This window comes from Megalops cyprinoides, chromosome 4, assembly GCF_013368585.1.
Source record: "Megalops cyprinoides isolate fMegCyp1 chromosome 4, fMegCyp1.pri, whole genome shotgun sequence".
In the NCBI taxonomy this organism is placed as follows: Eukaryota; Metazoa; Chordata; class Actinopteri; order Elopiformes; family Megalopidae; genus Megalops; species Megalops cyprinoides.
The window spans coordinates 16286196-16313865 of NC_050586.1; the positions used below are offsets into that span (position 1 = coordinate 16286196).

At 48.8% G+C, this 27670-nt stretch overlaps 1 protein-coding gene across 1 annotated transcript; it reads right to left on the reverse strand.

Moving 5' to 3' along the window:
- Positions 1-1269: 1269 nt before the first annotated feature.
- On the reverse strand, positions 1270-27669 carry ssh1a (slingshot protein phosphatase 1a). The gene is made up of 15 exons (XM_036527886.1): positions 27040-27669; positions 21171-21208; positions 12761-12861; positions 8938-9002; positions 8284-8405; positions 8089-8157; positions 7570-7635; positions 6595-6789; positions 6266-6359; positions 5898-6026; positions 5517-5563; positions 5199-5345; positions 4553-4753; positions 2717-3440; positions 1270-2446 (listed from the first exon to the last, which is right to left on the reverse strand). The coding sequence occupies exons 1-15, from the start codon at positions 27118-27120 to the stop codon at positions 1274-1276; spliced, it is 3252 nt and encodes a 1083-aa protein (XP_036383779.1). The 5' UTR covers positions 27121-27669; the 3' UTR covers positions 1270-1273.
- Position 27670: the final 1 nt, after the last annotated feature.

Consider the following 27670-nt stretch of genomic DNA (forward strand, 5'->3'; position numbering starts at 1 on the left):
AGTGATCCTCTACATGAGATTCTCAGGACTTTGTGCCCAGAACAGAGGGACAACAATACATTACTGAACAATCACACAGTGTACTTAATGTGGTATTAGATTTTTTTCCCCCAATCAGTAACATTAATTTAAAATGAATTTTTGAAAATTTACTAAATCCAAACAGTTATGTCATCTGGTACTTCAACAATGATATTGAAATTTTGACATGGTTTCACCATGGGGTCTTTTAGTCTTTGGGGGAGTGACAGGCCAAACCAAATCGGATGGTAGTGAAGTGGGTTGCGCTATTGTTTGAGAAATTCACCAAACATTTATACTCAGTAGTTTCGCCTCCTGTGCAGGATTCTGCAACACCAGTATGCCAAGATGGAATAGTCCTTGCCCTAAATATCAGTGGACAAAAACGTAACAGTTCATCTGCTGTTCAGTGCAATTTTCGCACCCTTTACAAACACTCCAGTGCTTGCAGAGTCTGGCTGGAAATCCCAATGATGGGCAAATATGCGGTTGGGAACCTGCAAAGAAGTGGTCTGAACCAACAATGTATACATGAAAGCTTGGAAAGGAGGTATGATTGAAAAGACCCTGGGCCTTCCCTTCCAGTTCCCTCTGGAAGTTTTCAGCAAGTATTACGATTGCCCATGAAAGTCCATTTTTCTCCTCTAGTTAGTGAGGACATCCAAACTGTGACGTGTACAGTATTATTCATATTGTATAATACATGGCTGCTAGGAATGGACTACATTTACCAAGTCAGAAAACAAATTTCGTACCTGAACGGGGAAGGGGAAATAAATAAAATGATCAGGATACGCGGCAAACAAAACCGCCTCCTTCGACAGGGATGATCGTTTTTGAAATGCTCGTTCCTCTGTCCGTTTCAAAGTCCGGTATTGGGAAGCAGGAATAGGCTAAAATTTGTAAATTCTTCGCTGACTGCGAACAGCTCGAATAGGAAGAGAGAAGAGGAAGTGAAACCCTTTCATCGTTAGCTACGAACGGGCCTTCCACATGAGGTTCACTTGCACACATTCATTGCGCTTCATGCAAGAAAAGCCTGCAACCAGAAACCACCTATCAATAAGATTTGGATTTTTTTTTCCTTAAATATGATGTGGAAGTATATTAATATATATTTATAATATTTAAATGTATACATATATTTATATACATGTTTATTACATTAATTTTTTTGCCGCTCCCCCCCCCCCCCATGCTCCGCCTTGGTGACAGGGCTGTCCCTCACCCTTCCCATCTATGCGGTGGAGCGTCAGCTCCTCGAGCTTTGAAACAGGGGGTTGACCGCGGCTCCCTGGCCCGGGCTGGCTTTGAGGTGAAAGGCTCCGGGCAGGGGCCACTCAGGGCCGGCTTCGGGCTCGGGGGAGAGGAGGAGGGTGCCGGCGTCCGAGCAGCAGGCGGAGGAGAGGTCCTCCGAGGAGAAGGTGAGGCTGCCCAGCTTGGCCAGGGAGTTGGAGCGCTTGAGGCGGGAGGGCACGGTGAGGCCGGCCAGCCTCATGCGCGCCTCGATCTCCTGGGCGCGCTGCTTGACCAGGCCGGGCTTCCCCCGCACGCTGCGCAGGCTGTCGCTGCTGGAGCTGCGCGTCAGCGTGGAGCCGTGCGGCGACGACGTGGGCGTCAGCCCGCCCGAGGCACTCTTCAGCAGGTCGTTGGTGAGCGGCACGACCATCACCGCGCCGGGGCGCGGCGCGAAGGGGGAGGCGGCTTTGGGGTAGGCCTCCGCCAGGGCGCCGCAGTCCACCTCCATGTCCTCCACCGGCGCCACCCCCTCCATCTCCTCCGAGTACGTGTCCATCTGCTCCGGGAGGTGGCTGGCGGGCCCCGGGGCCTCCAGGGCCAGGCCCGAGAGCTTCTCCAGTTTCTCGGTGCGCTTGCGGACCAGCCCGGCCCTCTGCAGCTGCATAAGGGACTCCTGGTGCTGCGTCAGGTACCCTGGCGCCGCCGGCTTCGCCGCCTCCAGGCTGAGTTTGAGCAGCGCCAGGTCGGTTACGGCACCTGCAGCCTCCACCCCAGGCCCCTCCTCTTCCTCCTCCTCCTCCTCCAGCGGCTCGGACATGCTGTCGGCCTCCAGGGGGCAGAGCAGGTCCCGCGGCGGCTCCTCGCAGCTCATGGGCGACACCTGCCGCTGGCGGCAGGCTTCCAGGAGCGCGGCGGTGGGCGGGGTGCTGCAGTTGGCGCAGCTGCAGCGCGGGCCGCAGGGCCTCAGCAGGGCCGGGAGGACGTTCGAGGAAGCGGGGGCGAAGAGGTTTCCGGGCGCCTCCATGGAAATGCTGGGAACGCCGCTGTAGAGGTGCGTGGGGTTAAGGCGATGGGCTCGGTCCACGGCCATGGGCTCACAGCGCTGGCTGAGAGGGGAGCTCATGCAGTCTGTGCAGGACTGGTAAGAAGGCTTGACTTTGTAGGGATTTCTGATGTTAGTACTGTCCTAAACAGAAGGAAAATAAACACAGTCAATACCTGCACGGATTACTCTCCGAACAACACAGATTAACCTTCTGATACCATCACAATCACTAAACAAACACACACGTCACTGCTACATACAAAAGTAGATATCTCTATCTGAGGTTTGTATTATGAATCATTGTTGATTACAACAAATTCTTACAATACCAACACACTGCACTTAAACATGAGCTTCATCACCACTGTGAAAACCTCACAGCGATATGGCGACGACGGATTTTGCACTCACATCAAAGCTGCGCTTCATGCTCAGGCTGTTGTTGTTGTTGGAGTTCTCATTGCTGAAACGGTTCAGGGCAGCGAGGGAGGGGGAGCCGGGGGCCTGCCCGCTCTCCTCCCTCTCCTCCTCTGTCATCCCTTCATCCCCTCCCCCTTCCTCTCCCCCTCCTCCCCCGGCCCCTCCGGGCCGTGCGAGCGCCACCATCTCGGCCTCCTCCTTCTGCGCCTCCTCCTCGTCCTCCTCCTCCACGGTGCTGAATTCCAGCCTCATGCGCAGGTCCTCCAGGGGCTCCGGCCGGCAGCAGGTCTGGGCGGCCGTGCCCTCCCCGGGCAGGGCGAAGTGGGGAAGGGGGCAGTCGCGGCTCTCGAAGCCCTCGTCGTCCAGCAGGGCGTCCCGCTCCACGTCCTCGATCTCGATGAAGACGCGGTCCATGTCTAGCAGCGGGGGCGCGCGAACCGGCGTGGAGGGGTCGCTGTCCAGGGCTGAGTCGGAGAGCCGGCGGAAGTAGTAGTTGTAGTTGGGCGGGTCAGCGGGGTCCACCTCCACCCCGATGGTCCGGCAGGGCGAGGGACGGGCCCCCTCGCCGCCCCAGGCCTCGTCGCACGACAGGGAACCGGGCTCCGGGGTCACGTCCCCTGGCCCGTCGGGGCCGCAGCACTGGGCCGAGGCCTGCTGCCCATCGGGGAGGTCACAGTCAGAGTCGGGCCTCCACAGCTTGTTGTGCCTCTGCTTGCTGTAAAGGCAGAAGCCCGTAATTAAACACCAATGTCACACCACTCGCACAGATGTTTCCACATTTTAAACATGGTGAACATTTGAGACAAAACTAGGGGAAGAGGGTGTGAATGGCAAGGGAGGAGTAGCTCCCCCTGCTGGAGACACGATCCAAGGCTAAGCCACAGCTCAGTCACACTACACCTGCAGTGAACTGACTCTGTTCTCTAGGGCTTGAAAAGTGTTATCCTAACACTTGCTGGTCTGGGAGTGTTGTTAGCCTGGTCTGACAAACATTGCTCATTCAATTTGAAAGGATACACTTTGAGTTTTTTTTTGGGTTGGAAGTCACTCTGGATAAGAACGTCTGCTAAATGAATGTAATGCAATGTAATGTAATGTACCCTACTCAACACAAGCTCACAAGAGCTTGTCTTAAACATTCAGCTGAGCACCTGTGAGGGAAAGCAAGAAGGGAGTGTTGAATGACTCATGTGGAATGAGGTGCTGATTAGATTTGTTGTTGGACGGATATCCAACCTTGGACTGTTTTGAGAACCCAATTAGAGTATTTATCTGTGCCTGACTGAGAGCCTTTTTTCTGGACACTGAAGCTGAACTCAAAGCATCCAACAATGAGTAAGCCTAACCTTTTCAGACTGACTGCCGTTCCTTTACAAACTCTTTTACTTTCTGACTGAAATGGGGTAAGGCTTTACTTTCCATTTTAAAAAAGCGTCTGGCAAATTCACTGGTTTCACCTGTATTTGATAAACACATAAGAAATTCAACTGTCCCACTTCCAGGTCTCTGAATCAAGCTAGGCAACCTGATGTGAACTTGAAATTACAAACTGTAATGCTGTACTGAGAACTTCATGTTTAAAAGTAATCATTGGTAACTTATGACCTACAATTACTTCCATCAAATTACATTTCTGCACTGGGCACCCGTGCTGACCTTTCCATTTGAGATAGCAGAAGGTCATGTGAATATAGTGCTACATCAGGCCCCAAACTACCAGGCTCCACAAAGCAAATACCCCTGTGTTTCTGATGGAGTGGGTTTGACGCCCACTACTCCACACAGACAGTTGAGCAGAACCTGGCCCAGGACTGGACCTGGACCCACCTGGCGTCCAGGATGCCCTCGTACTCAGCCAGCTGCCTCATGAATCCTGCATTGGGGCGCGTGATGCTCCTCTTCTGCTTGACGAAATTGTAGGCCTTCTCCAGAGACCAGCCGTACTCTTTCATGGCGTAGGCTATGACCGTCGACGCCGACCGGCTCACGCCCATTTTGCAGTGTACCAGACACTTGGAGTGGTTTTTCCTGCGGGACACAAGAGCACCGTGAGACTGGGAACCGAACGTCCCACTTCGCTCGCTCAAATCACAGAGCGCAGAGCCTTACAGCTTTCATCAGAGCTTTGGAGACAGATGCAAAATGATAGCCTCTGGGACAGCAGTGGTAGCAATCCGAGCTGTTAAAGGCGCTCCCTCCACACCCACCCCCAATCCGATTACATGCTTGAACACAGTCTCTGCACTGCGCCTAACCGCTCCGCTAGTCCTCGCCAAGCCCATTCAAAGTCTTGGACATCTAATTACCGTGGTGCTAGCTGCTGGAAGTCAGGTTAATTACTGCCCTGAAGTGCTTCGCACTACTAGGAGTCTTCAGTCTCCCCTCACAGTCAAGAACCACACAGCAATCACAGGGTGACATGCACTCTCTGTCTCCTCACTCTCTCCCCTCTCTGCCTGACAAAGGGACTTACTTTGCTTTCACAATGAAGTTGTAGGTGTCGTTCCAGTGGGCCAGCAGGTCAGTGGCCTCCTCGTCGTAGACCCGTATGTTGTGATAAGCGAATGTGCCCGGGAAGAAGTTGTCAATTTCCCGTGTGACGTTGAGTATGTATCCCACACTGGGAAAGAAGACACCGGCTTGAATAGGTCACCTTCAAGCCCTGAGCCACTAGCTTCACGTAGTTCACCTCATTATCAATGAGGCTACTCAAAGGTTGCCAGTGGCATGGTGTATGATTGTAGCAGTAAGTGCTGTGCTGTTCTGAAATATAGCAAGAGACCTCACTCACCCCGAGTCCTGCAGCTCCTCAAGGTTAGAGGCATTCCACTCGGATCCCTGTATCAGAAAAGTGGAGGGACATATATTAGAAGGGCCTCCTAACTGCCTATGCAACGGGCAAAGCCCCCGCCCTCCGCCAGTCCCTCTCTGTGTGCACTGCTTCTCTCAGAGATGCACGAGCGCACTCTTCTGTCAGTCCATCATCCAGCCAAGGCCAGTTCCCATGGAAACAAGCTGTGTTACCTCTGAGCTCATCCTGGCTGCTCACCGCAATGCTTCACTTACTGTCTATCAGAGCCTCACTTCTTCACCTCAGACCACCTCAAATGGATCGAGCAGACCTCAGGTCTGTCGCAGTCCTGCAGCTGCTGGGTGAAGTGGGGGGCCTTACCAGGTAGAGGTGGTCGAAGATGAGGGTGGCCTTGTCCATCTGACCTAGGATCAGCAGCATCTCGTTGTCGATGAACTCCTTGTACTCCTTCAGGTTGCAATTCATGTGCTGCTCCAGCTCGTTACGGATCTGGCGGGACAGGTTGGTAAGCCGGAGTGCTAAGTAGGACGCTGATTACCCAGGAAGTATCAGTGCATTTACCCATTTAGCCCATTTTCCCATACACAGCTTCACCCCATTAATGCACCCCCAAACTACGACATGGAGTATTTGTTTACTATGTTGACTTTCTTCTCAGATCTGAAGGGTAAAATCCACAGCACTGCCACACGAGGCAGTGCATCCACATTCCTCTGCCCCGCACTCACCTCCTTGGAGGTAACATTCTCCAAATCTTGGAACATCATGATGCTCCGGAGTTTGGCTTTGATAAGGCACTCTGTCCTTTCCCTTTCTGTTGGCCTAGACAGAGACACAGCATGTTGGCTTCCTCTTCACACGCCACACTACAACGCTAACCTCTGGTATAGCCTTCGCAAAACACATTGACTTAATCTGAATTAATTTCCAGCATTATGCCAGCCATTATGACAGAGATCGTGGTTTGACTTTTTTTATTCCAGCGCAACAGCAGGTGTTATTTATATTCTGATTTAGTCCGTGGAAGAGGGCGAGTGGCTGTGCTCTGGGGCCTTACTTGTCGACGAACATGGTGGGCGAGTCTGGCCGGGTGGTCTCCAGGTCCTGCATGGCGTTCCACTCGTTGATGCAGCTCTGCTCGGAGGAGATGCAGCTCTCGTAGTAGCCCATCCAGGTGAGCGCCATGCCCCCCGGGAAGTAGTTGTACCTGCGTGACACCTCGCATGCCTTGTGCAGGATCTGCAGCGCCGACCTGCAATGGCATTCGAACCATTTCCACGGTCAGCACACGGTCCAGCACTGGCAGTCTATTGTGGCGGCAATACGACTGGAGTCAGCAAATGTCCCAATCTCCAGTGTGGGAGGCCAAGGCCCTTTTAGCAGGGCTGCCTGAATGCTATACAGTCCAGTTGGAAAAGATAATCACACTGGGAAAAAGACAGCAGGGTTGTGTATTTGCAACCCAACCACAAGTAGAGGGGTATATTTTTTGATTTTGACAATTCATACTTATTGATTCAATTCTTACTGCATCAATGCTCACTAAACTGGAAGGAAGCAACCCTAAACTCACTTTAAATTCACTATTTTGTAATTGAATAATGTTAAATATGCAAATTTCTTGCATCTCTCTCCCCCATCCAAAAGTCAAAGGTCTCACTGAGAATGATTTGTTTCTTCAGCAATCATGTCTATTTTTCTGTCATGTTGCACCTGCTGCTTTCCACCACTAGATGGAGCAGGGGCTCAGCACTCAGCCTATCCTCAATCTAGCACAAACAGACCCTTCGCCGGCCTGCTCTGTTGTTCTTCTTTAAAGCCCAAATTCCTCAGCGTAATGGACATCTCTGTTTCCAGACACACATTTTCTGAGCACAATTCATTCCATCACATCCCTTTTCCCCTCCGTTTATGAAAAGGGCTCAGCAAATGTACCATTTCCATTTACTGACTTTTAAACCATGTAACCACTGTTCAATTATACAGCTGTAAATCTGCGAGAACAAACAGACATTTAAAGCTGTCGACTTACCACATGGCCTGTACAGACACTGGCTTGAAGATATGTGTCCGCCCTGCTGTGTTCACACTGAAGCCCCTAGAGAGAACACAAAATGAGGTTATGTTAGGTCAGCCGTTGTCATGCAGGTGAATGCCTTTTATCATGTTTTTTGTTCCATCACAATGAAATGAACACTAGCCTGACAAATCAAAAGAATCGGAATTTAATACTTCCACAATGCTAATAAATGTTGGCCCTATAATTTTAGTACTAAAGAGGGGGAGAGTGGATAGGGCTGAAAAGTCAGATGTGCTTAAGTGTATACTGGGGTCCTGGGAGAGACACTGACGTACACATGTGTGAGGTCCTCCACCTGGATCCACTCCCAAACAGCTCAGTTAAATAAACAGGTTAAAGAACCCATGACGAAACCATTAGCCTTGCGAATGAACAGCATTTTTTTGCTGCATTTCACAGCAGCATCCAACAGAGGGCGATGTAGTCAAGTTTCTTGGTGGGTGCTCTGAGATAAGTTAAACTGAGACTTACCCGTCTCCATCCAGATGGATCTTGGTATCACTCCATAGTGGCAGCACCATCCCTACGGAGCAGCTTTTACTGGAAATAAACAAGAGAATGGTGTTGTTGCTAAAGCCTGTTGAAGTGAGAGCGCTACATCAGGGCGAAAATGCCTTTTTTTTACACATGAAGTGCCACAGAGGCCTGGGCATTGGGGCAGAGTACCTGTCCTTATTGATGAAGTCCATTCCCAGCAGTATATTCTCCTCCGTGTCTTGGCGGCCATTTGTGTAGACTACCACCATGTAGCGCACGCGGTCTGACCACGCGCTCTCCAACCGAACCGCCTGGAGGTGGAGACACAGGTGACGCCATCGCTCCCAGACTCACTCACAGGCTTTCTGACACACAAAAACCCAGTTCACACTTTCTCTGACAGACACACAGGCAGTGCATGCGTCTCATACACACACTGTACACACCTCACAATTTCTCCCCCACACTTAATTTACCTTCACGGTCACACGCACAGGGCACAAAGTCTCTCGCAAACTCTGACAGACCCGGCTCTCGGTCTCCCTCACTCTCACACAGCTTAAATTGCGCAAAGGAGCATAACCATGGAGCGCAACACAGTCCTAATGCACCAGCAGGTTACGCTACCCTTATACCTCATCTCCTGGACCCACTTGGCAGTGGAAAGAGCGGGTAATGCTTTCCTCAGTGCGCGCTAACATGTTCTCATGTGCTAATAATCGCAGTGTGCTAATGAAAACTAAAGCAAACAATAAAAAGCACTCAAGCGAGTCCCTTGTATCTTTCTGCCAAGTTATTAGTCACTGGGCAAGGCTGAGGGTTATAGCGGGGTTCTGTTCTCACCAGTTTGATTCTGTCCTCCGAGCGAAGAATGTTTATCATAACCTGTAGGTGCTGAGGTAAGTCACCTGTTGGGGGAAAAAAAAATAACATGTCAGTATGTACTTCTGGTTTCCTATAATGTCATTGGAAACTCCAGGACCATAATTTTGAACTTGTTACAGTAAATCATTCAACAGTATCATTTAAAACCCACCTAGAGACAAATGGACTAAATGACACTGTAATAAAAAGCAGACCCATAGAACCAGAGGTAGCTCATAGGGAAGCTAAGACTGGTTAAAGAAATGTGTACACTGCAGTCTAATGTCAAGTAGATAAGGAGTTAAGGAGTGAGGGACCCAGCAGCAGTGAAAGAGGTGGGTGTGTGAGGACATGAGGGCAGACTCCATATCAGGGAGTCTTTTGTGCTGCAGCAAGTTCACCAAACAGTAGGCAGGCCCTTCCACAGCGCAGCCCTGCTCACAAGGTCCTGAGTACTTTCACATATGCCTCTCTCCAGAACTCGGCACTGCTGTTGTTTTGCAAAGCTGGTGGTACGGAACCAGGATCTGCCTCATGCTAAGGCATTAATCTTAGCTAGCAGTCTGGCACCCTGGTGAGTTAAACACAGCAAAATAGATAGACAAAAGACAAACTTACAAACTTAGACACACAACCTTACACGTTCCTGAATGAAGTTATGAGCCCATACATCTAAGTGTCATTTTGTCACTTCTGAGGGGTGCAGACGGTGCTAAAGCATGCATGAAAGCTGCCGCTGTCCCTTCTCTCCATCTGTGTCCAGGTCTGCTTCAACATTCAACTTTTCACCCCTTAGACAACTTCCTGTCTGGCTTTCACTCTGCCTCTCAACAACACATCACTCACCCGGTCCCTGACCTCTGATGTCACAAGCAACACCCCCCAGCCCCTGATCTCCTATGGAGTTATGCAATGCATGACATAACCATAAGGACTGGGGCAAAATGAAGGAGGAGGAAAAACCAGCCACCAATTTAATACGAAAAGCTGAGAACTTGGGCCAACTATGTGTCAAAGCATTACAAGAAGCAAACGAAAAAATGCCCTCCAGGGCATCTCCAATTACAGCTTACAGCGCAAAACAAAGTGCGTGCTGTGTGAGTCAAACCTCGATCTGCCCTGAGCAAGTTCCTCTACACCTGTCAGGTCCCTGCTCATCCATAAGCTGCCTTCCAAACGGGTTCACACTGCACTGCATTTACATGTATTTGGTTATTCTTCTTTGGCTCTGGACCGTGATTCCCGCAGGCTACAGAAGTACCTGATGTCATATCGCACTACACTCACATCGTCATCTGGAAAAAAGCCCTTTTGTGGAGGGCTGCCAGACAAAGAGCCATAAATCTGAGATCCTCGCAGATCTGAGGTTTGCTTCACGTCTGTTGTCACGCTGACAGATTTTTTTGACAGCTGCGCCAGCAACCGGTATTTATTTATTTATTTATTTATTTTGCAGCCAGGATTTGATGAGTCACGTTCTCCAGCTGGGGGTTGGGTCACGGTTCGATACAAGACCGCTCTGCATAGATACCCCCCTGGACGCTCCCCTGTGCGTTCACCCCACGGTCAGTAGAACACTGCTCTCTGACATTAATATTCATCTCTCACAGTGCAGGTAGGGCTTCTCACTGCAGCAGCCCTGGGCGCATTGCGCCTCTGGGTTCGCTCATCAATAACTCTGCGCTGAGAGAGCGGTCCTGGCTTGCTCCTTTCCCCACTCCGGGACCCCATCGACTCCTGAATAGCAAACACCTACTCAGCGCTGACTGGACACACTGTACTACGGCTCCATTCTTCGGGCAGGGGTGGGGGATGGGGGCAGTGGGCAGTGGGCATCCTTCTCTCTTTCTCTGCGGGTCTTATGTCTGAAACATGACAACTTTTATTATGCTCTCTGGCCCTTTGACTAGGGGGTTCATCGCATCACCTGGGAGCCAGTGGTTTCAGTAGCAAGCATGACGGAGAGCATTGCCATGTGTCCCCACCCCCACCCCAAACAAAGTACTAACCAAAGCTGGTTCACTATAAACCCAGCTGTACAGTCTGAGAAGGCCCAGGTGTGTGGGCAAACTACAGTATATATCCAAACACAGATGGCTCAGAGGGGTAAATGAAGAGATAGGTGCTTCTGATTAAAGCCTCCTGCAGCGAAAACAACCCCGAGCCACACCGCGTGCTGTTGTGCCACAGCCTTTGCGTAAAGGGAAAACTGAGGATCAAAGTCAGCAAACTAATGCAATCCCAAGATCAAGCGTCGCGTTCTTTCCCCATCACCGTCAGTATCGCTGCAGACGTTCGCGTGGCAACGCTCCCCAGCTGTTTGTCACAACCCCCGGCGGCGCTCTCGGATCAGTCTGGCGATAAGCGTCATGTTTCCCCGGGAGCAGAGAGCCGGTGCATGTCATTCGCGGCTACGTGTCTGTGCAGTGATCTGAACCCAAGCTCGCCTCCCAGCCACGCCCCGAGGCTGTGCGTCAGTTACCGCTTAAATTATATCAGTAGAACTGGCTTGGCCAGTGAGCAGGGGTTACGTAACTTGGTGACACGAAAATCCCTTTCTTGCGTGGGTCTTGTTTGTCTAATATTCCCTCTTTTGAAGTAACACACAAACTAAAATGAATCTCGTGAAGAGCTACTCATGAACTTCGAAAGATGAAATTAAGCTCAAGGAAAATACCAGGAATTTATCTGTCAGTATAGAAAGGGCAATCTACTTAGTGCATGTTTGATGCACTACAACCAATTCAACTTTCACCAACTTCTTACAGAGAAGTTATATAAGGGCAAGGGTTAACAACAAGGTCAGGTATTGGGTCATTGGTCATAGCCCTGAGTGTCCCTTAAAATGCTGTACTTACTTCCCAGAACTCCTACACCAAGGAAACACACTGCGTCCTCTTTTCTTTCATTCACATTCTGGAAGGGCATTTGCAAAGCTGGGATTTTCCAGGAGTGAGTCAAATACCTTGCTCTGGAAACAGCAGCCAAAGCCCCAGCCAAATAAAGCCCTCTGCACTGCTGGCTGGTGTCACTGACACACCTGTTTCTAACACCAAAATACAAGATGACACCATCAATGCCCAGGGAAGCTTTAGAGGCATCGGGAACATATGGTACAGGACACATCGATGAGCGCGAGTGCTCTCACAGCATGCCAGATGTAATCCATTCCAAAGGAATGCTGTACCCCAGGCAAACACTAATTAATTATGGACAAATGAAATCCAGAAAAGAGTTTAAGTAAAGCTAACGCATGGGGGAAAACAAGAGGGGGCCCTCAACAGCGTTGAATGTCTCAACCATAGTGTTAGCCTGTGTGGATTTGGCTCAAAGCAGGGGCCTCTCACCTTCCCAGTGTCCTGTCTAGGTGCCAAGCCTGAGCTCAACATGCTCCCCCTGCCATATACTTAGTGGTTCATCTCCTTAATCCTGCTCAGGTCTGGAACATGCTTACCAACAGACTCTATCCCTATACATTAAACTGCTGCTGTCTGTGCATCTAGTGTGGTTAACACCAAGCAGTTAAAAAAAATCACCAGCTGTTTCATAAATTGTAACAAGACTCCTGTGATAGTTCATCTGAATGAATTAGAATTTGCCCTTTGAGTATTAAAGACCAGACTTGACACAGTGCTAGATACATTCTAGACTATAGGCAAAATGATGAGGCTATGTCTACACGGTTTTATTCAAAGGCCATTTTTCCATGTGCTGTAAGGTTCGGTATACGACTTTATGAGGCCGCAAAGACTCAATAAATACCACGTCAGTGTAAAAGGGTAGTACTGTCTCCCATACTCACCAGCATGTTTGTGGTGGGGATGTGACTTCTGGCACTGCGGACTGCTACCCTGCTGAAGGAAGAGGGCCGCTCCCTTCACCATGAAGAAACTCTCGCTCAGGCTGAAAGACAAAGGCAGAGAGGGGGTGTCAGAAGGTCAGCCGTCCGTCACGCAACCCAAAAAGGCGGCTTCTTTCAGGTCCATAAGGCCAACCACCTGGGCCTGCAATGCAAGGAAAACAGGCACAACTCAGCATTCTCTGGACCATGAGGACAGCGTGTGAGAATGCAAAATTTGCTTTGATGAACATTTTTGATGCATTCGTTTTTCAAACCACTGGCCATTCCACAGTTAACACTCTGATCTCCAATGTTGGCGGTCAGAGAACATTCAGACTTATCGATAATCTCCTGCGGTTTGCTGGATAAAGGTGGTGCCACTAGCTTAGCACCGCCATGAATGGGTCTTTGATGCCGGCCAAAAACGAAATCTCCCAGCTCTCAACATTGTGGATGGCATTCTTGTTTCTCACAAGCTATTGCCTGCTTGAAACAAACTCTTACTTAATTTGGTCCAGGTTCGTCAGCCTTCTAAAAAGGCAAATATCTTGAATAATTCATGGCTGCATTTTGCAAGCTCCTCAGGTCCTGTGAGCGATGGGAGCCGTCCAGCGGTCCCACCTACCTGTTTGTTCGGAACGACTTCGGAACAATCTATTCAGCTGGGTGTCCCTTTTCGAGTCCGGGCAGCGAGATAATCTGCCTCGCAATGTGCAAAAGTGCACAGTGAAGAAAATGGGGCAGAAGTGATGGAAGAAGCAGAGGCCCGGCTTTTTCCTCGCTTGGCTCCCGAGTCCGGCCCCTTTCGCTAGGCGCGTGGAACCAGTCCAGCCACTCTACCGTAAACACCATCGCTTCACCTGACAGCGCCACCGCAGAACACACAATGTTCCTAATGCGTGCAGCGCTCCAGGTGGAGGCGTCATCTCTAAGTAAAGGTAAAACTTGGGGTGCAGACAGAGAGCGCCTGACAGGAAGTCTGGTGCGGCTGGCCGACGCGCGTTTGCCTGGAGAGACATCCTGCCTATGTTGGGAAATCACCTCTCATTGTCTTCTCCCGGCAGTCCGCTCGTGTCTCTTGCGGTTACACTCCGAAGCCAGCGGGAATTTGCCAATCCGGCGACATTGTTTGTCAGTTCCCCCCCAAAATCACTGGACTTCCTGTGTCCAGTTAGCGGGGGGCAGGGAGGGCAGCTGGCCCGAAGATGCACCGAGGTGGGGGGTGGGGGGTGGGGGACTTCAACAGGCCCTGCTTTGTCCGCTTCCGCTCCGCCTTCCACCCCCAGCACAGAGCTCGGCCACGACCAGGCCACGGGGGTGCTGCTCATCACAAGGGCTTTTGTCTCACACTGCCTTTCTTCCTCGCCTTTGTATTTCTGATTTCTGCCTCTCCTGTCCCGGGTGAAAAATATGAGGTGGAGCCATAGGGCTGAAATGAAGGGGTCGAGAATGCTTATTTAAAGCGCTATCTTATCGTCAAAATGCAGCTTAAGAGCGTACATGGAATCTTTCCAACGTGCTGGCCTCAAACCTTTCCAGACCAACAGAGCCTGCTTCCATTGTTTGTTTATGAAGCGCATGAAACCCACAGTATCACTGACTTGCGAAAGTGCCATCCTCGTGCGGTAAATGAAATGCCTCCTTCGTCTGCCTATCTGCATTCCCCGGTATTGGATTATCGAGTGCACGTGTGTGTGAAGATACAGAAGGGAACGCTGGTTTGAGGCAGGATCTACACGTAAATATGGGGCACACAGACACTCTCATTAACTCCACCGCTCCTCTGCTGTGTGGCTGCACTCATGTACCCTGTTATCACCGTCTCCACAAAAGCAGGGGGGGCTAAATATATCTGGTATCAGGGAAAACACAGCACAGCGTCAGAGGCATTCCAGATAGCCAGATAAGGCCTATTCTTACCACTGTCCCCATTCCCCTACATGGACAGTGCAGGGGGGCTTCACATCAACACTGTAATGACACTTCAGTGACAAGTAGGCTGACAGTACACATCAGAGGAATTTAACAGCCATTTCCTTCAAATATGTTAGATATGAAAACATTCAGTGCAACATTACTGTAAAAGCCAGTATGTGTTCATCTCCTGTGAATGCCACTACTCCCCCTTATCAAACTTTATTGTTATATATTTCTTCAATTTAAAACACTGTGTTTGTTATAATATTTTAAATACACTCAGGAAGAGACAGGTCTTCCTTTTTGTTTATCCTTTGTCTCAGCAGAATGGTATTTTTTTATCTTTCATGCCCCCTGACACTTTGGTTACCTCATACAATGGCTGACTGTGATATTTCATGAATGTACAAAATTATTAATATTACATTAATCATAATATAATATTATAACAATTCATGAACATATACATACACAGAACAGACAATGTAAACACAGTAACTGCATTCACATTAGCCTTGACCATCACCCTGACACATGCAGGGTTTAACTGACAGCACAGAGCACAGAACATACCGCACACACACTTACATTCGACAGATCTCGCTTTGAGTCAGGACCGCATTCTCCACAAAATAGGGCAGCATCTTCAGCACAGCTTCTTGCGATGATTCCACCACCAGATGCATCCTGTTGTCGTACGTTTTTCTCCCCCCCCCAACCCCGGTCTTTGGACCTCCTCTCAAAAAAATAACAAGGACCCACCGTTCAGGACCCAGGTGTCCTGAAACCTGGGTGCAGGGGTCCGAATGCCGGGCGACAGGAGCGGCGGCAGATGAGCTAGCCCCGTCCCATCTGTCCTCCCGAACCTCTGTGCCGTCGCTCTTCTCCTTCTCCTCTCCGAGAGCTCTCAGCAATGAGGAAAAGCCTGCTTCCCCGCTCCTGCCTACGGGCTGGCCACGGCTTACAGTGTCTCCGCCTGTAAGCGGAGGTTGAGCAATCTGTGCGCTCCCCTTTCGCACACGCGCTCAGCCGGCGTCCAGTCAGAGGCTTTCACGGAAGCGCGCTTTACGTGGCAGCGCGGCGGCGACTTTGCCGGCGGTTTCAGTGATCGCTGCCGGACTCGGCTCCTGCCATTCCGTCACACTCCTGCCTCTCTAGAAGTTGTTCTCTGTGCTTGCGCTGCAAGCTGGTGGGACGTCCACTCATATATTCAGGTTGGGAAAAGCAGGGGGATCCCTGAAGCACGGTGAAAGAAAAAGCTTTCCAGATGTTCCCAGGTTTGTTTGCTTTCTCTTCAGGATAGTTCAGGAAAAACAGGACTTTCCACAGGAACCGAAACGGATGTCTAGGTCTCGTCTTTAGTTCTGGGAAGCGCACAATGTCACCTCACGACTCTTCTGGCTCCCCTTCACACCTTTAACAAGTGCTCACATGGACCAGAGGAGGGGAAAGGGGGGTGAGCCAATGTGTCTTCAGAGAAAAAGCTGGCACAGCGCTTGCCAAATCTCATTACCCTGAGGGAGATCACCTTATCTCTCCTCTTAAGGCTTCGCCACTGCTGGTGCTGCTGCTGCTGTCCCGCAACTCTGCAAAAGGCCTTCAGAGCCGCTTCGTAAATCAACGCACCACGAACGAGGGGACCCCTGTCTCACAGGCTCCCCGTGCGTGTGTCTGAGTGAATCTGTATTCCAGGTGGCAGAGCGCACCGCTGTCTGCTTCTCTCTCTCTCTCTCTCTCTCTCTCTCTCTCTCTCCTCCCCGTCTGTAACCTTGCTCCCGGTCTGACTGAGGACTAGATAGCTCCAAGGACTCGGCGCATGCAGCCGTCCAATCGCCCCTCAGCTGGGAACACATATAACAACACTGCGCGGCTTAATGGGGATGTTCACAGGGGGGCTCTCTACTTGCAGATTCCAGACTAGCGGAGAGAGGGAGAGGGGAGGGGGGGCTCCGTGGGCAGGCAAAGCATTCTGAGCAACAATGGGGCCCATTCAAGGGGGGTCTCGACCACACATTCCAGCTGAGGGAATGCAAGTCTCTTCAAATGCAGCATTCACTGGGAATGTGCATACCCAGTGTTACTTTCCCACTCTTTCCTGATCACTTCTTTAGGGTGGGTGGAGAGTAATCTGGCTTGTCACAATTTCAAGGCAATTTCAAGTAATGTTTGCTTGTAATATCCCTTTTAGCATACTTATTGCATTGATGCTAAATAAATACAAGAGGACAGTTTCAAACAGTACACCACATCAAACCTGACCACAGAAAAAGCCTGGTACAATGACACAGAAGTCTTTAATATTTTGTAGCCATGACAAGGTCTTTTTTGCTCAGTGGTCATGCTCAGGCATGCACACTCAACACAGACGAAATGGATTTGAGTCATTTATTTAATCTGACTGGACTAACTGACATGGAAATATTCAGGGGAGCTCCTGTCACACCATCTCCCCTCCATTATAATATTAGAGCCCTCTCTCCTCCTGCATTAATAATTTAAGTGTGAAAGTGAACGCTGAATCAGAGAAACCAGGGGTGAGGAGCGGGATGCACGCAGACGGGACAATGAAAGTGACCGGCTCCTGGCGACAGAGCGCATGCCGGATTAGCGGGGCCAGAGTCCATGTGACCAGGGAAACGGCGGGAGCCAGGGCAGCAGTGTCCACATGAGACTCTGGGCTAAGACGCAGCGCAGCGGGCCGGGACATGGGAGCTGTCCCTTAATCGTTTTTGTTCTGAACCGTCAGGTGTTCGCAAGGTGCTGCGCGCTAATCTGAGAGGGCCCCTCCCCTACCCCCCGCCCCACCCCACCCCCTCCGCGGGAAAACAAAGGCTCTCGTGACACAAAGCTGTGGCAGGGCTGAGTGGGCGGGGAATCTGGTGCTTATTAATGGATTCTGCGCTTTTGCAAGCACACGCACAAAAAAGCCCCTTCTAAGGCCGCCTGTTGCATAACTCTTGAGTGCTGCCGCTCTCTTGCTGATGCCACCAGCAGGGCAAAAACGCTCCTTGAGCTTCAGTGTAGGGAAGACAGATGAAGGAATGAGAGTGCCTTGGTCCCTTGTACAGTGGCTCGTGTGGACTCACACCATTCGGCCCCGCCGAGGCCCGCTGGACCGGGTGATGCTTCTATATTCCACCAATCCAGACCCACTGGTCAGTCATCTAGGGTGTAGTTAGAGACAGCCCAAAGGCTTCAGTTAAGCAAACACCACAAACACAATCACACCTGTCTACTCAAACACGAACGCTGCTCTCAATGAAATCGCTGGACCCACTCCCCTAGGTACCTGTGTGCCAATCATAACACATAGTGCAGAGTTTAAGAACTGTAAGCCATTGACTCATAGATACCACAGACACTGAGTCTTCAGATCCAGAGCTGACAGCAGGGGAAGAACATAGTGTGCTCACTGCATCCCAAAATATAGGGCTATCATGTGAGGTATGTATCACGTATCCCAGATACTGCACCCACTTATGCTCTTCCTCGGAGTTAATGCAGCCATTAGATTCTGTCCCTCTCCCTCCATCTACTCTGTTTTCTAATCAAAATGTCGTCCTGTGCTATTCAGCCATGTTGGTCTTGGGAAATCAAACCGTGTTCAACTCTGTTCCCACACGGCTGATGTTACTGTATTTACGTTGGCCCGATCCACCAGGTATCAGCCTTGTTATCCTTATCAAGTCCATCCTGGAGCGGCCCAGCCCATATCTTCATGGCAGCCAGACAACTGTTATTCATCTGAAAGGCGTAACACCTCCCTCCCCCCGCCTCAACCCGCAGTGGTATGCTCCAGCAGGGAATAGGAGAATGTGGGGCTGATAATTACATCACCAAATGGGTCTCATCATGACAAGCTAGCAGACAAAATTTTGAGGGGAAAAAAAAAAGTCACGACCAAGCGGCCATGTACAAGCATGTCAGAGAAATAAGGATTCCAATCATGGAGGCTGCCTTCTCCAAAGAAGCTGACCTCGGAGTCAAATACATAGCTTATGTCATATGAAAAACTTATGGAGGGGTGTGGCCAAAAATAACGTTCAGCCCAGGGCAAGTTGGCAGCTGGGTGGACGCGAGGGTGCTTGCCTCAACCCAAGCTGCATACCGTTTCACCCTTTCGCCCCAGCAAGCTATCTGACGGGTGCCTGTGCCGTTAGGCAACAGCCCACCTTGCCAGGACAAACAGCCTGGCCTTTCTCAAGCCCTGTGCCTCTCCTCCACACGGGCATCTGCATTGGGGCTGTGCTGGTTACTTTTTGGAGGGGAACAGGCCGGACCCATCGCGTGGTCAAGCGGGAGAGCAGAACGGGACGGGCACCGATGAGAACATGTCTTCCTAGGAAAAGATCCTGAGAAAAATCTTTCCAGTTAGAGTTAAAAAGGAATCTTCAGTGTATTTCTCAGACCTCATTACTAATGAATTCCACAAAACACTGCTGTTGACTTTCAGATATTTCCACTCATAACACAAATTGAATTAAATGCTAGTTTTTGAGGGACTTTCTGTTCTAGTGGCAAGCATTTATTTCATTAGTTGGATCTCCTTCACGGAATTAATGAGCTCCACAGGAAAAACAAGTCTTTGCTTGCATTGTCAGTACTATTCCTGGATTTCTGTAGCAAATGAGCACTATCAGGGTGTGTAGAAATGAAAGCATCCCTTCAGTCAGGACAAGTGCCTAGAACATTTCTTTTTTTTCCTCACTGATGGAAATAAACCCAGAAGATTGTCAATTACAGTACTTGTGAACTCAGGGAAATTATGTGGCAGCAAGCACAGGGAAACTCAAGCACTGAGGTATTGCGTCAAACACTGAACTGTGTGGAGCTTGGGAAACAGATGACCAATTCAGCTCCAGTTTCACCAGGAAATGTGGCCTTGCCCCTATAGCTTGGCCTTCTGGGTAAAAGTAAATCTTCGAATGAGACTTTAAAAACATCCTCCGAGGAGCTCAGCAGCCAGGCTATTTTCAGGCTCTGCAGTCAGCCTGTGGAGCAGGCCACGCCCCCTTCTCCGGGGGTCGAGGGGCAACCGCTTCCCCGACTCTTCCCCCATTGTGCTCAGCACGCTAGGGCAGGAAGCAGCTTCTCTGGCCAGGGCCTGAATCAGCTTCCTGTTTTCAAGCAAAACAAAAGTCAGCAACTCCCTACCACACAAAGAACAAGGAGGACAAGAGAAAAGTGGAGGGGCGGTGCCAGTGGAAAAGAAAGGCCAATCTGACTGAGGGACAATGGGGAGCGTGACTTTGCATCTCCAGCCCGGCCTGAACATCTAATGCATGACCGCAAAGCCAGAGCACATACAGGCTCCAGTTCAATTCTGGCCACACCTGAGGTCAAACACTGGCCTGCCTTTCTCCACGGTCCTTTCAGTCCAAGCATGTGGTTTGCTGGGGCTTTTCTCTGACTCCTACACAGTCTCTGAGGTTACCATTCAGAGACACACACAGAGGTTTTGCTTCATCCGTCCCAGCCCTTGACCTTTGCTGCTTGACCAGCAACACACATGGTCATTTTCTGGACACAGTGTCCAGAGTAGAGAGCCTCCTCACATAGACAGCTTTAGCTGTCGTTTCTCATTCAGGTCAACAATAAAGAAATAAATTAAAAAAAAACATCACCGGATTCAACAGACATGGCCTTAATAGACTGTATCTCCTCCTTCCTGCACAGCGGTAAGTCTTGATTCATCAGTGATATAAATGCCATCTGAAACTTTTTAAATGTTACACAAAAAGACAAAAAATAAAGATGTCCCTTTGTAGTGACCTAAATTTTAACAGTACAGGACAGATTTAGGACGCAAATTAATTCTCAGAGGACGCCCGCTGTGATTGGAGTGTCCCTTTTTTAAGTAGAAGTCACAAGGTCTTTGCAGGAAAAAAGAAGTAAGTAGCACACGCTGTCATCATCGTCCCTCTGCGAATGTGCGTCACGTAACCACCCCTGGGGGTTGAGCGGTAGTTTAATGCCTTTTTCCCTGTGCTGGTTTTACTGCAAGTCTCAGCATCCCTCACATTTCACAAGCTCCAACACGATTCTGTCAGTCAAAGCCTTTACTTCTAAATGCACACTCTTCAGTCAGTGGTGGAGAAAACAAATGACCACAGCAGACCGGCAGACAGAGGCCAGAGACGAGACCTCAGTCTCCCAGTAACTCAGACTTAGGTCAGGCTATGCTGCTGTTTACGTGGTTGAAGCATTCCGTCCGTAAATATGAACGGCAGGGTTTTGCAGAGCTTCCTTATTCTGAAACTAAAATCATGAAAAACCCAAACTATGCAAGATCGATTGCAGACATTTGGCGAAATTCTGCATTATATGAATGAATAGCCCTACGGATATGGACGGTGTCAGCAAGTTCCTCCATTGTGTCCTTCAGCGAGGAAGTGTGGGAAGTGGTGGACTTTGCTGACTTGCAGAGAGTACAGGATTCCTTTCGTATGCTTACCTCTGATTTAGCCGGCGCTCGTCATCGCTGCCAAAGTCCTGCAACAGGGGAGAGAAGAGGAAAAGGCATATTTTAGAAAACCTTACTCAGGATTCCTGAAACATGCATCACCAAGGGATACAGCACAGGCACTCTGAAGCTTCTGATAGAGGATGTTTCAGCACAAGATGGAGAGCAATTAGTAATTCTTTTCAAATCCACAAAACTGAATTCTGGTAATGTCCTCTGTATGAAGAAAATGGCATTCAATAAATAGGGCTTGGCATTCTAAATGTTATGTCACAAGGGGATTATCCTAAAAAAACTCAGCTAAGCCTGTGCAATGTGTAATTCTTCATATATGACCTATATTATTAGAGCAACACAGAACTGTGCACCTCAGATATTCATGTTATAAAAGAGAAATATGATCCTTCATAAATGTACACATCCCACCTAAATACCTTTTTGACTGCAGGGATCAACGTAAAATGGAAAGAATGGGTGTGAATTTGAATCAGGTTGCAAGTCAACAATGCCACAGAAAAGGTTCACTATTGTGCAGGGACATCATAACCTGGGTCATCAGGTTACCTGCCGGGATGGGTAACAATGCGCCGGCTTGGGCCGCCTCCTGGAGTTTCAGCTCAAGCCTGGGGACTTTGACTGTAACACCAGTGAAACTGTGAGGTCCTGGTGCCATTGTGAAGGCAGCCATACGAGAGCACCGGGGCTCACAAAGTGCCCGTGACGTTACGGGACGTCCTGTGCCGTCTCCCGACCCCACGCTAAAGGCAGTCTCGATTCCACCTCACCCCACCCCCTCCCCTCACAGAGATCCCTTTCATAGGAACATTCCGCTGGAGCGTTTTGCCCCCGCAGGCCAGAGCGCACAGTACGGGCTGCAGCTCTCGCTGAACACTAAACCTCTTACTGAGCCTGTGAGGAGAGCAGCAGTGACTGAGTGCAGCTCTGAGTCTCCCTGTGCTCACAGTATGGTGATCGCTGGGGGCCGGCCAATGCAGGCCAGGGGTCAGCTGAATGTGCTCACCTTGCTGGTGCACACCAGCTTTTATTGTTTGACTACACCTCTGAGCCTGACACTTCCTCCTTCTGAAAGGCAAGCCCACACTTACTGCGGAGCTGAGAGAGTTGTGCAGTACATTGTGTAATAGCAATTTTTAAAAGGTCCATCAGGTCTTACCTGCTACGGCTCCTGCTGCAAGAGCCACTAATGTACAAAGGTGAACAGGTGTTAGTGTGTCACCCTGACCCCGCAGCTAACAACCAGCTGCTGCGATACACAGCGGAACCTGGCTTCGCAGGGTACCGCGGGAAAAAGGGCACGCCAGCGAGACTCCCTCACCCTGCAGACGTGAGACGTTAAATACAGCGCACTAACTGCCGCTTTTGTTCCCACCTGAACAAACGTCGCGGGTAACGCGATACGAGCCAGCAGCCTGAGAGCCCTGTGCTCCCATTCAGGCAGGGCAGTTCAAGGGGGCACCCCTGAAATTCACACCCGAGAAGACGTGTCGGCCGCTGTGTTTAAAAGAAGTTTCAGTTCCGTGTTGGGGTAACACAATAGTAGGTAGTGGACCTTTCAGGCCTTTTCGAGTGAAATTCCAGCCATAATACTTCTCTGCTGGAAAATTTGACAAAGCTGGCTGAATCTACCAGAAGAAAAGGAAACTCACTCTGGTTATACAAGATAGGGGCTGCACTCTGGAATGTAGAAAGGGGTGAAGCTATCTGAATGCGGAGAAAGAAACAGTTCATGGTAGGGCTCTGCCTCCAGACAGTGCTGCACTGACACACTTTCATCCACAGTGCCCGGGATGTCACGAGAACATGGAAATCACAGCGATCACAATTAAAGCATGAGCATGACAGGACACCACACAATGTCCAGAAACTCTCAAAATCAAATCAGAACAAAAACCCAAACTCTCATTATAAAAATTCCTACATCAAAAATTGTGTGTAAACAGAAATCTACCTTGGATGCTGGCAAATACCCGCTATATAAAACCACATATTTAAAACCACCTTGCTGTGTGACCCATGCAGAAACTCTGTAAGGACCATATTGAAGAAATGTTATGGGTTATGCAACTTCTCCAGTCAAATGCAAGGGCACAAGCAGTAAGGCTGACTTGGAAACAAGCAGTCGAGTCCTTCCTTGAAATGCTGACTCATGCAGGGACCTGTCGCAGGCTTCTGGCACAGGGCAGGCTTTTCGCTTGCTTTTGGCCTTGAAAGTGTGCCTCATCGATGTTGCACTGGGCTACCTGGTACCTCCCCTGGATACTCACAAATGCCAAAATGAATTTCCAGAACAGAGTCAAGGCTGATGCTCTTGACAAAGGCTAACAGGCTAAGTTTCTTTCTGCTCATTTTCTGGGCGGGGGGGGGGGTCACGGTCCGAGCGAATCCAGGAGAAAAGCAAGACAAATGCTTATTATCTGGGGGTCATGTGTGTGACATGTATGCTTTCACACGACAGCCATCATTAAACGGCCACCACCGTTGCCCTGCAAATGTACTTGAGTATATCAAAGACAGTGAGCAGCCCAAAGACTCCATCTAACCCCCGCCCTCCTCCGATGTCCCCAAGCCCCCCCCCCGTCCATTCCACTCTAAGTAAGTATGACATCACTGCAGCAGCAGTCTCCTCTGGGCCTGGCCGCGCCTCCTCAGACAGGAATGCGGGCTGCGCTGTGAATTCTAAATGGTGTGTGAAGAGCTGTCAATACAGGGCAGGCTCATCTTCTCCCCTGCCTCTCTGTTCCCAAGAAGCCCTGTCTGCTCACATTTCCCAGCCCGCGGCGTGTCACAGAAAGCCATCAAGGACAACATCTCACCTCTGACTGATGAGCGGAGCGCTCATTTAAATTGACCGTTCGCTGGTGAGCAAGACTGCCCTCATCGCTCTGCCGAATGCAGAGGTGTTAGCTGTGGCTGCTGTCCTCAATCAGCCTTTCAGACGCTGATGTGCACCCGTATAATTATCAATAGGGTCGCTGCTGTTCCTAAAGTCCTTTTTTGCTACTCGATGATTTCAGCACAAGTAAATTGCTAATTAGTCTGCTACCAGGTTTACTGATTGATTATCCTTTTCATCGATAATCAATTTTTAGAAGTTTTCTTCCATTATGTGCAATTCCACAAATTATGAATCAGTACTGTATTTTCCCATAGCAAAGGGCTTAAATCAAAATTGTTTTAAAATAAACAATAAACTTAATTTAATGATCAATTAATGATCACTGAGCATCTACTTAAAAATAAACATTGTATTTGAGCCTATTTCCTACAACATTTTTGTTACACATCAGTCCTTTAAGGTGCACTGAGCAATAAAAAGATTCCTCTTTTAGGAAAACTGTCTTTCATACAGAGAGACCAGTATGAAAATTTGCCCTCTATGAATCGCAGTGCAATCTGAACTTTATGGCCCTAAAGAAAAAAACAATCGGTTTTATGAAACATCTTTTCTTAATGATCTTATAGCATGAGAGGGCTTTGCTGCGTTTCTCAAGAAATTTCTGGTACGTAACACAACTAGCTAGTCCCCCCTGCTGGGGAAAAGTGGTGTGACAACGCCAGTTACCGGTTTCCAGATTTATCTATGACGATGTCTAACGAGATGCCCTCTCCAAATGCAGCGGTTTCGGCTATTGTCCAATTGTTTGTCTCTGGAGTCGATAACTCCTAATATACACAACAACAGTGTGAAATGTTTTTTGGTATAATATCAAAAAAAGATTCCCTCTATCAAAACTCTAACAGCATTTTCAATTGCCCTATGTTACATTGTAGGCAAATGGGTAGTTTCAGTAGCAATTTCTTATCTCATCAGCACTTAATTACATAAACTAGAATTTTAAATACAGTCAATCAAAACATCAAAACTAAAAGACCTTCAGTCACTATGATTTGGCAGCCGATGCTCTTAATTCACCTGGGTCTCACGATGAAAAACCGAGGACAAAAAGTGTAACAAGACTCCACTGGGTGTTTAAAAGGGATTCAGTGGGGCTCAGGTTCAATAGATTGCTTTAGTTACTGTGAAATGAAGCCAAGAGACCAACCTTATTCATTTCCTCTTACCAATCAGTTGTCATACTATAAATAAGCCTATGCTCACTTTACCGTGATTTTACAGTGGCAAAAGCCACCAAATCCCAAACAAGTGGCAATGTAGCATGATGTATGTGTGTGTGTGTTTGTGTCTGTACAAGTACAGACACATGCACATGTGTTTTTAAAGCTGTTGTTGTTGTTGTTTCTTTAAAAGGTTCTCACACCCAAGGGGCTCTACAAGGTTAAAGGTTCAAAGCTCAGATCAATTTAACTTGTCAGGTGTATTGCACTGTCAGGTGCTCTTTTCTCTGTGGTTGCATGCATGAAGCCACATGATCATGCGCTACCTTTCACCCCATTGACAACCCTCTGTTCAAAATGTGATGACTGGACATGCCTTAAAAGGCAAACTGAGCAGGAGCAGTATTGCTCCACACACTCTAAACTTGGGGCTTATGGTACCATATAAAATACTGGTTGGTCATCTGACACATTGATAAATTGAGTAGGCCTGTTCCTGTTCACCAAAGATCATACACAATTACATTACCAGATTATAAACATTTTCTGGACATTTCTAATAACGCTGCAAGTTAGAAATTGCTAATATGTCAGGACTGACAAGCAAATCAGGAAACTGCTCATAACATTCAAAACAATAATTATAATGATGGATTCGTAGCTTTCCTCAATTAGCCATTTATGTGAGATTGGACAAAAAAGAATGTCAAAGATCTTAGATACACACTGCTGCCCGAGAGGCTGTAATCCAAGAATTGGTCGCTAATTCAAAACAGCAATTGCATTCATACTTCAGCAACACAGCGTAATTTAGTACGCCCTTCACGTGTAACTTCTTTATTTTGACAACTTGCTATGCTTCTTAAATAAGCAAATTAGGTAGTTAATCGAGGGGGGGAATCAACGCTCAACGCGGCCTGAATCACCAAAATAAATGCAGAACACATCTAGAGCTAGCTCTTTAGTAAGACAGCCGTTAGCTAGCTACAATGAACACTGACAGTGGTAGCTGACTATTGTTTACAATACCTTCATGGAACAGTAAAACCAACTCGCTAATTAACGCAGCTTATAACATTCGCCAAACGCTGCTAGCTAGCTAGGATGTCCTGCCAGACAGGCCACAGTTCATAATCAAAATAAACAAAAGAGACATGAACATATTTGCTAGCTGGCTAAGAATCAAAACCTGCCCTGTTCCCTTATCTCAATCGCTAGCTTTTATCAATACCTCGCTATTATTGGTGGCTGCCCAGCTAGTTGTACAAATTGTTGCCAGCCATCTACTTAACTGACTGGTTTCTACGAATATCAATTAAATAGCTAGTCTTGTCTATTTAGACGACATAGCTATCACTCAACGATATCGCAGGATGTATTGTTCAGGTTAAACCTTAGCCTTAGCTAGCTCCGCTGGCTAAGTAATGTCTGGCTGTTAGCTAGCTAGCTAGTAAGCAAGCCATTGCTTAAAATGGCTCTATGTTTTGTTATGTTTTGGCATTGCATAACGTAATTTAGATAGCTAGCAAGCTATACTGCTTTCTAGCTAACTAGATAGGTTGCCAGTTAGCTTCCCACGTCTCTAAATATAACTTTGGGTATATACCGTTTTCAGAACATCAAAACCATATTTTGATACTGTGATAACCATGGTAGCGAGCTAGCGGACAAGCTACATCATTCACCCTATATACGGGGCCTACATGGCTCCCTCACATCCTCGGTGTATCCTCTGCCTATAGCGCTTCCCACGGAACAACTTCCCTTCCTCCTATTGACTTACCTCCCCCGCGTTGGTGGTGGTGGTGCTGGCTGTAGATGCAGCGCTAGGGGTGGGAGAGCGCTGCAGGGTTACCAAAGCCATAGCTGGGAAAGACTACCGGTGGGGACTCCCTGGCCGGAGAGAAGCTCTGTTCCTGGGCTGGACCCGTTGAGGTTGTCCCCGTACGTTAAGCGCTGTTGGTTGTACAGGACCACGTTAGCTGGCTGGCTAGTAATTCCAAGTGTCTGATTTCACCGTCCTGATAAATCCATCCTCCAGTTTTGGCAGTCAAATATCCGTGCTCCGGTCTTTTTGTATATTCTTAAAGAGATGCATGTGATAATGACATTGGAGGATGCACTTTCTTTCCTCATGTGTCATTTGTCAGCTCATTAAGGTTAAATACACACACAAAACACTGCCAACAGGAAACAAGAGGGGCGGATGAGGGATGCGTACATCTCTACTGATGTTCGGTCTGATGCTGTGTTGTTGATTTTAAAGGCAAGCGAGCGAGCTACAGTATGTGTGTCAGAATGTAGCTTTTTCGATACAGGGTCGCACTGGTCCAAATCTGATAGATGTGACGCAGTTTCTTCCAACAGTGTATGTGTTAGTCAGTCTCTCGGTTCATATCAGGTGTTCGCAGCAG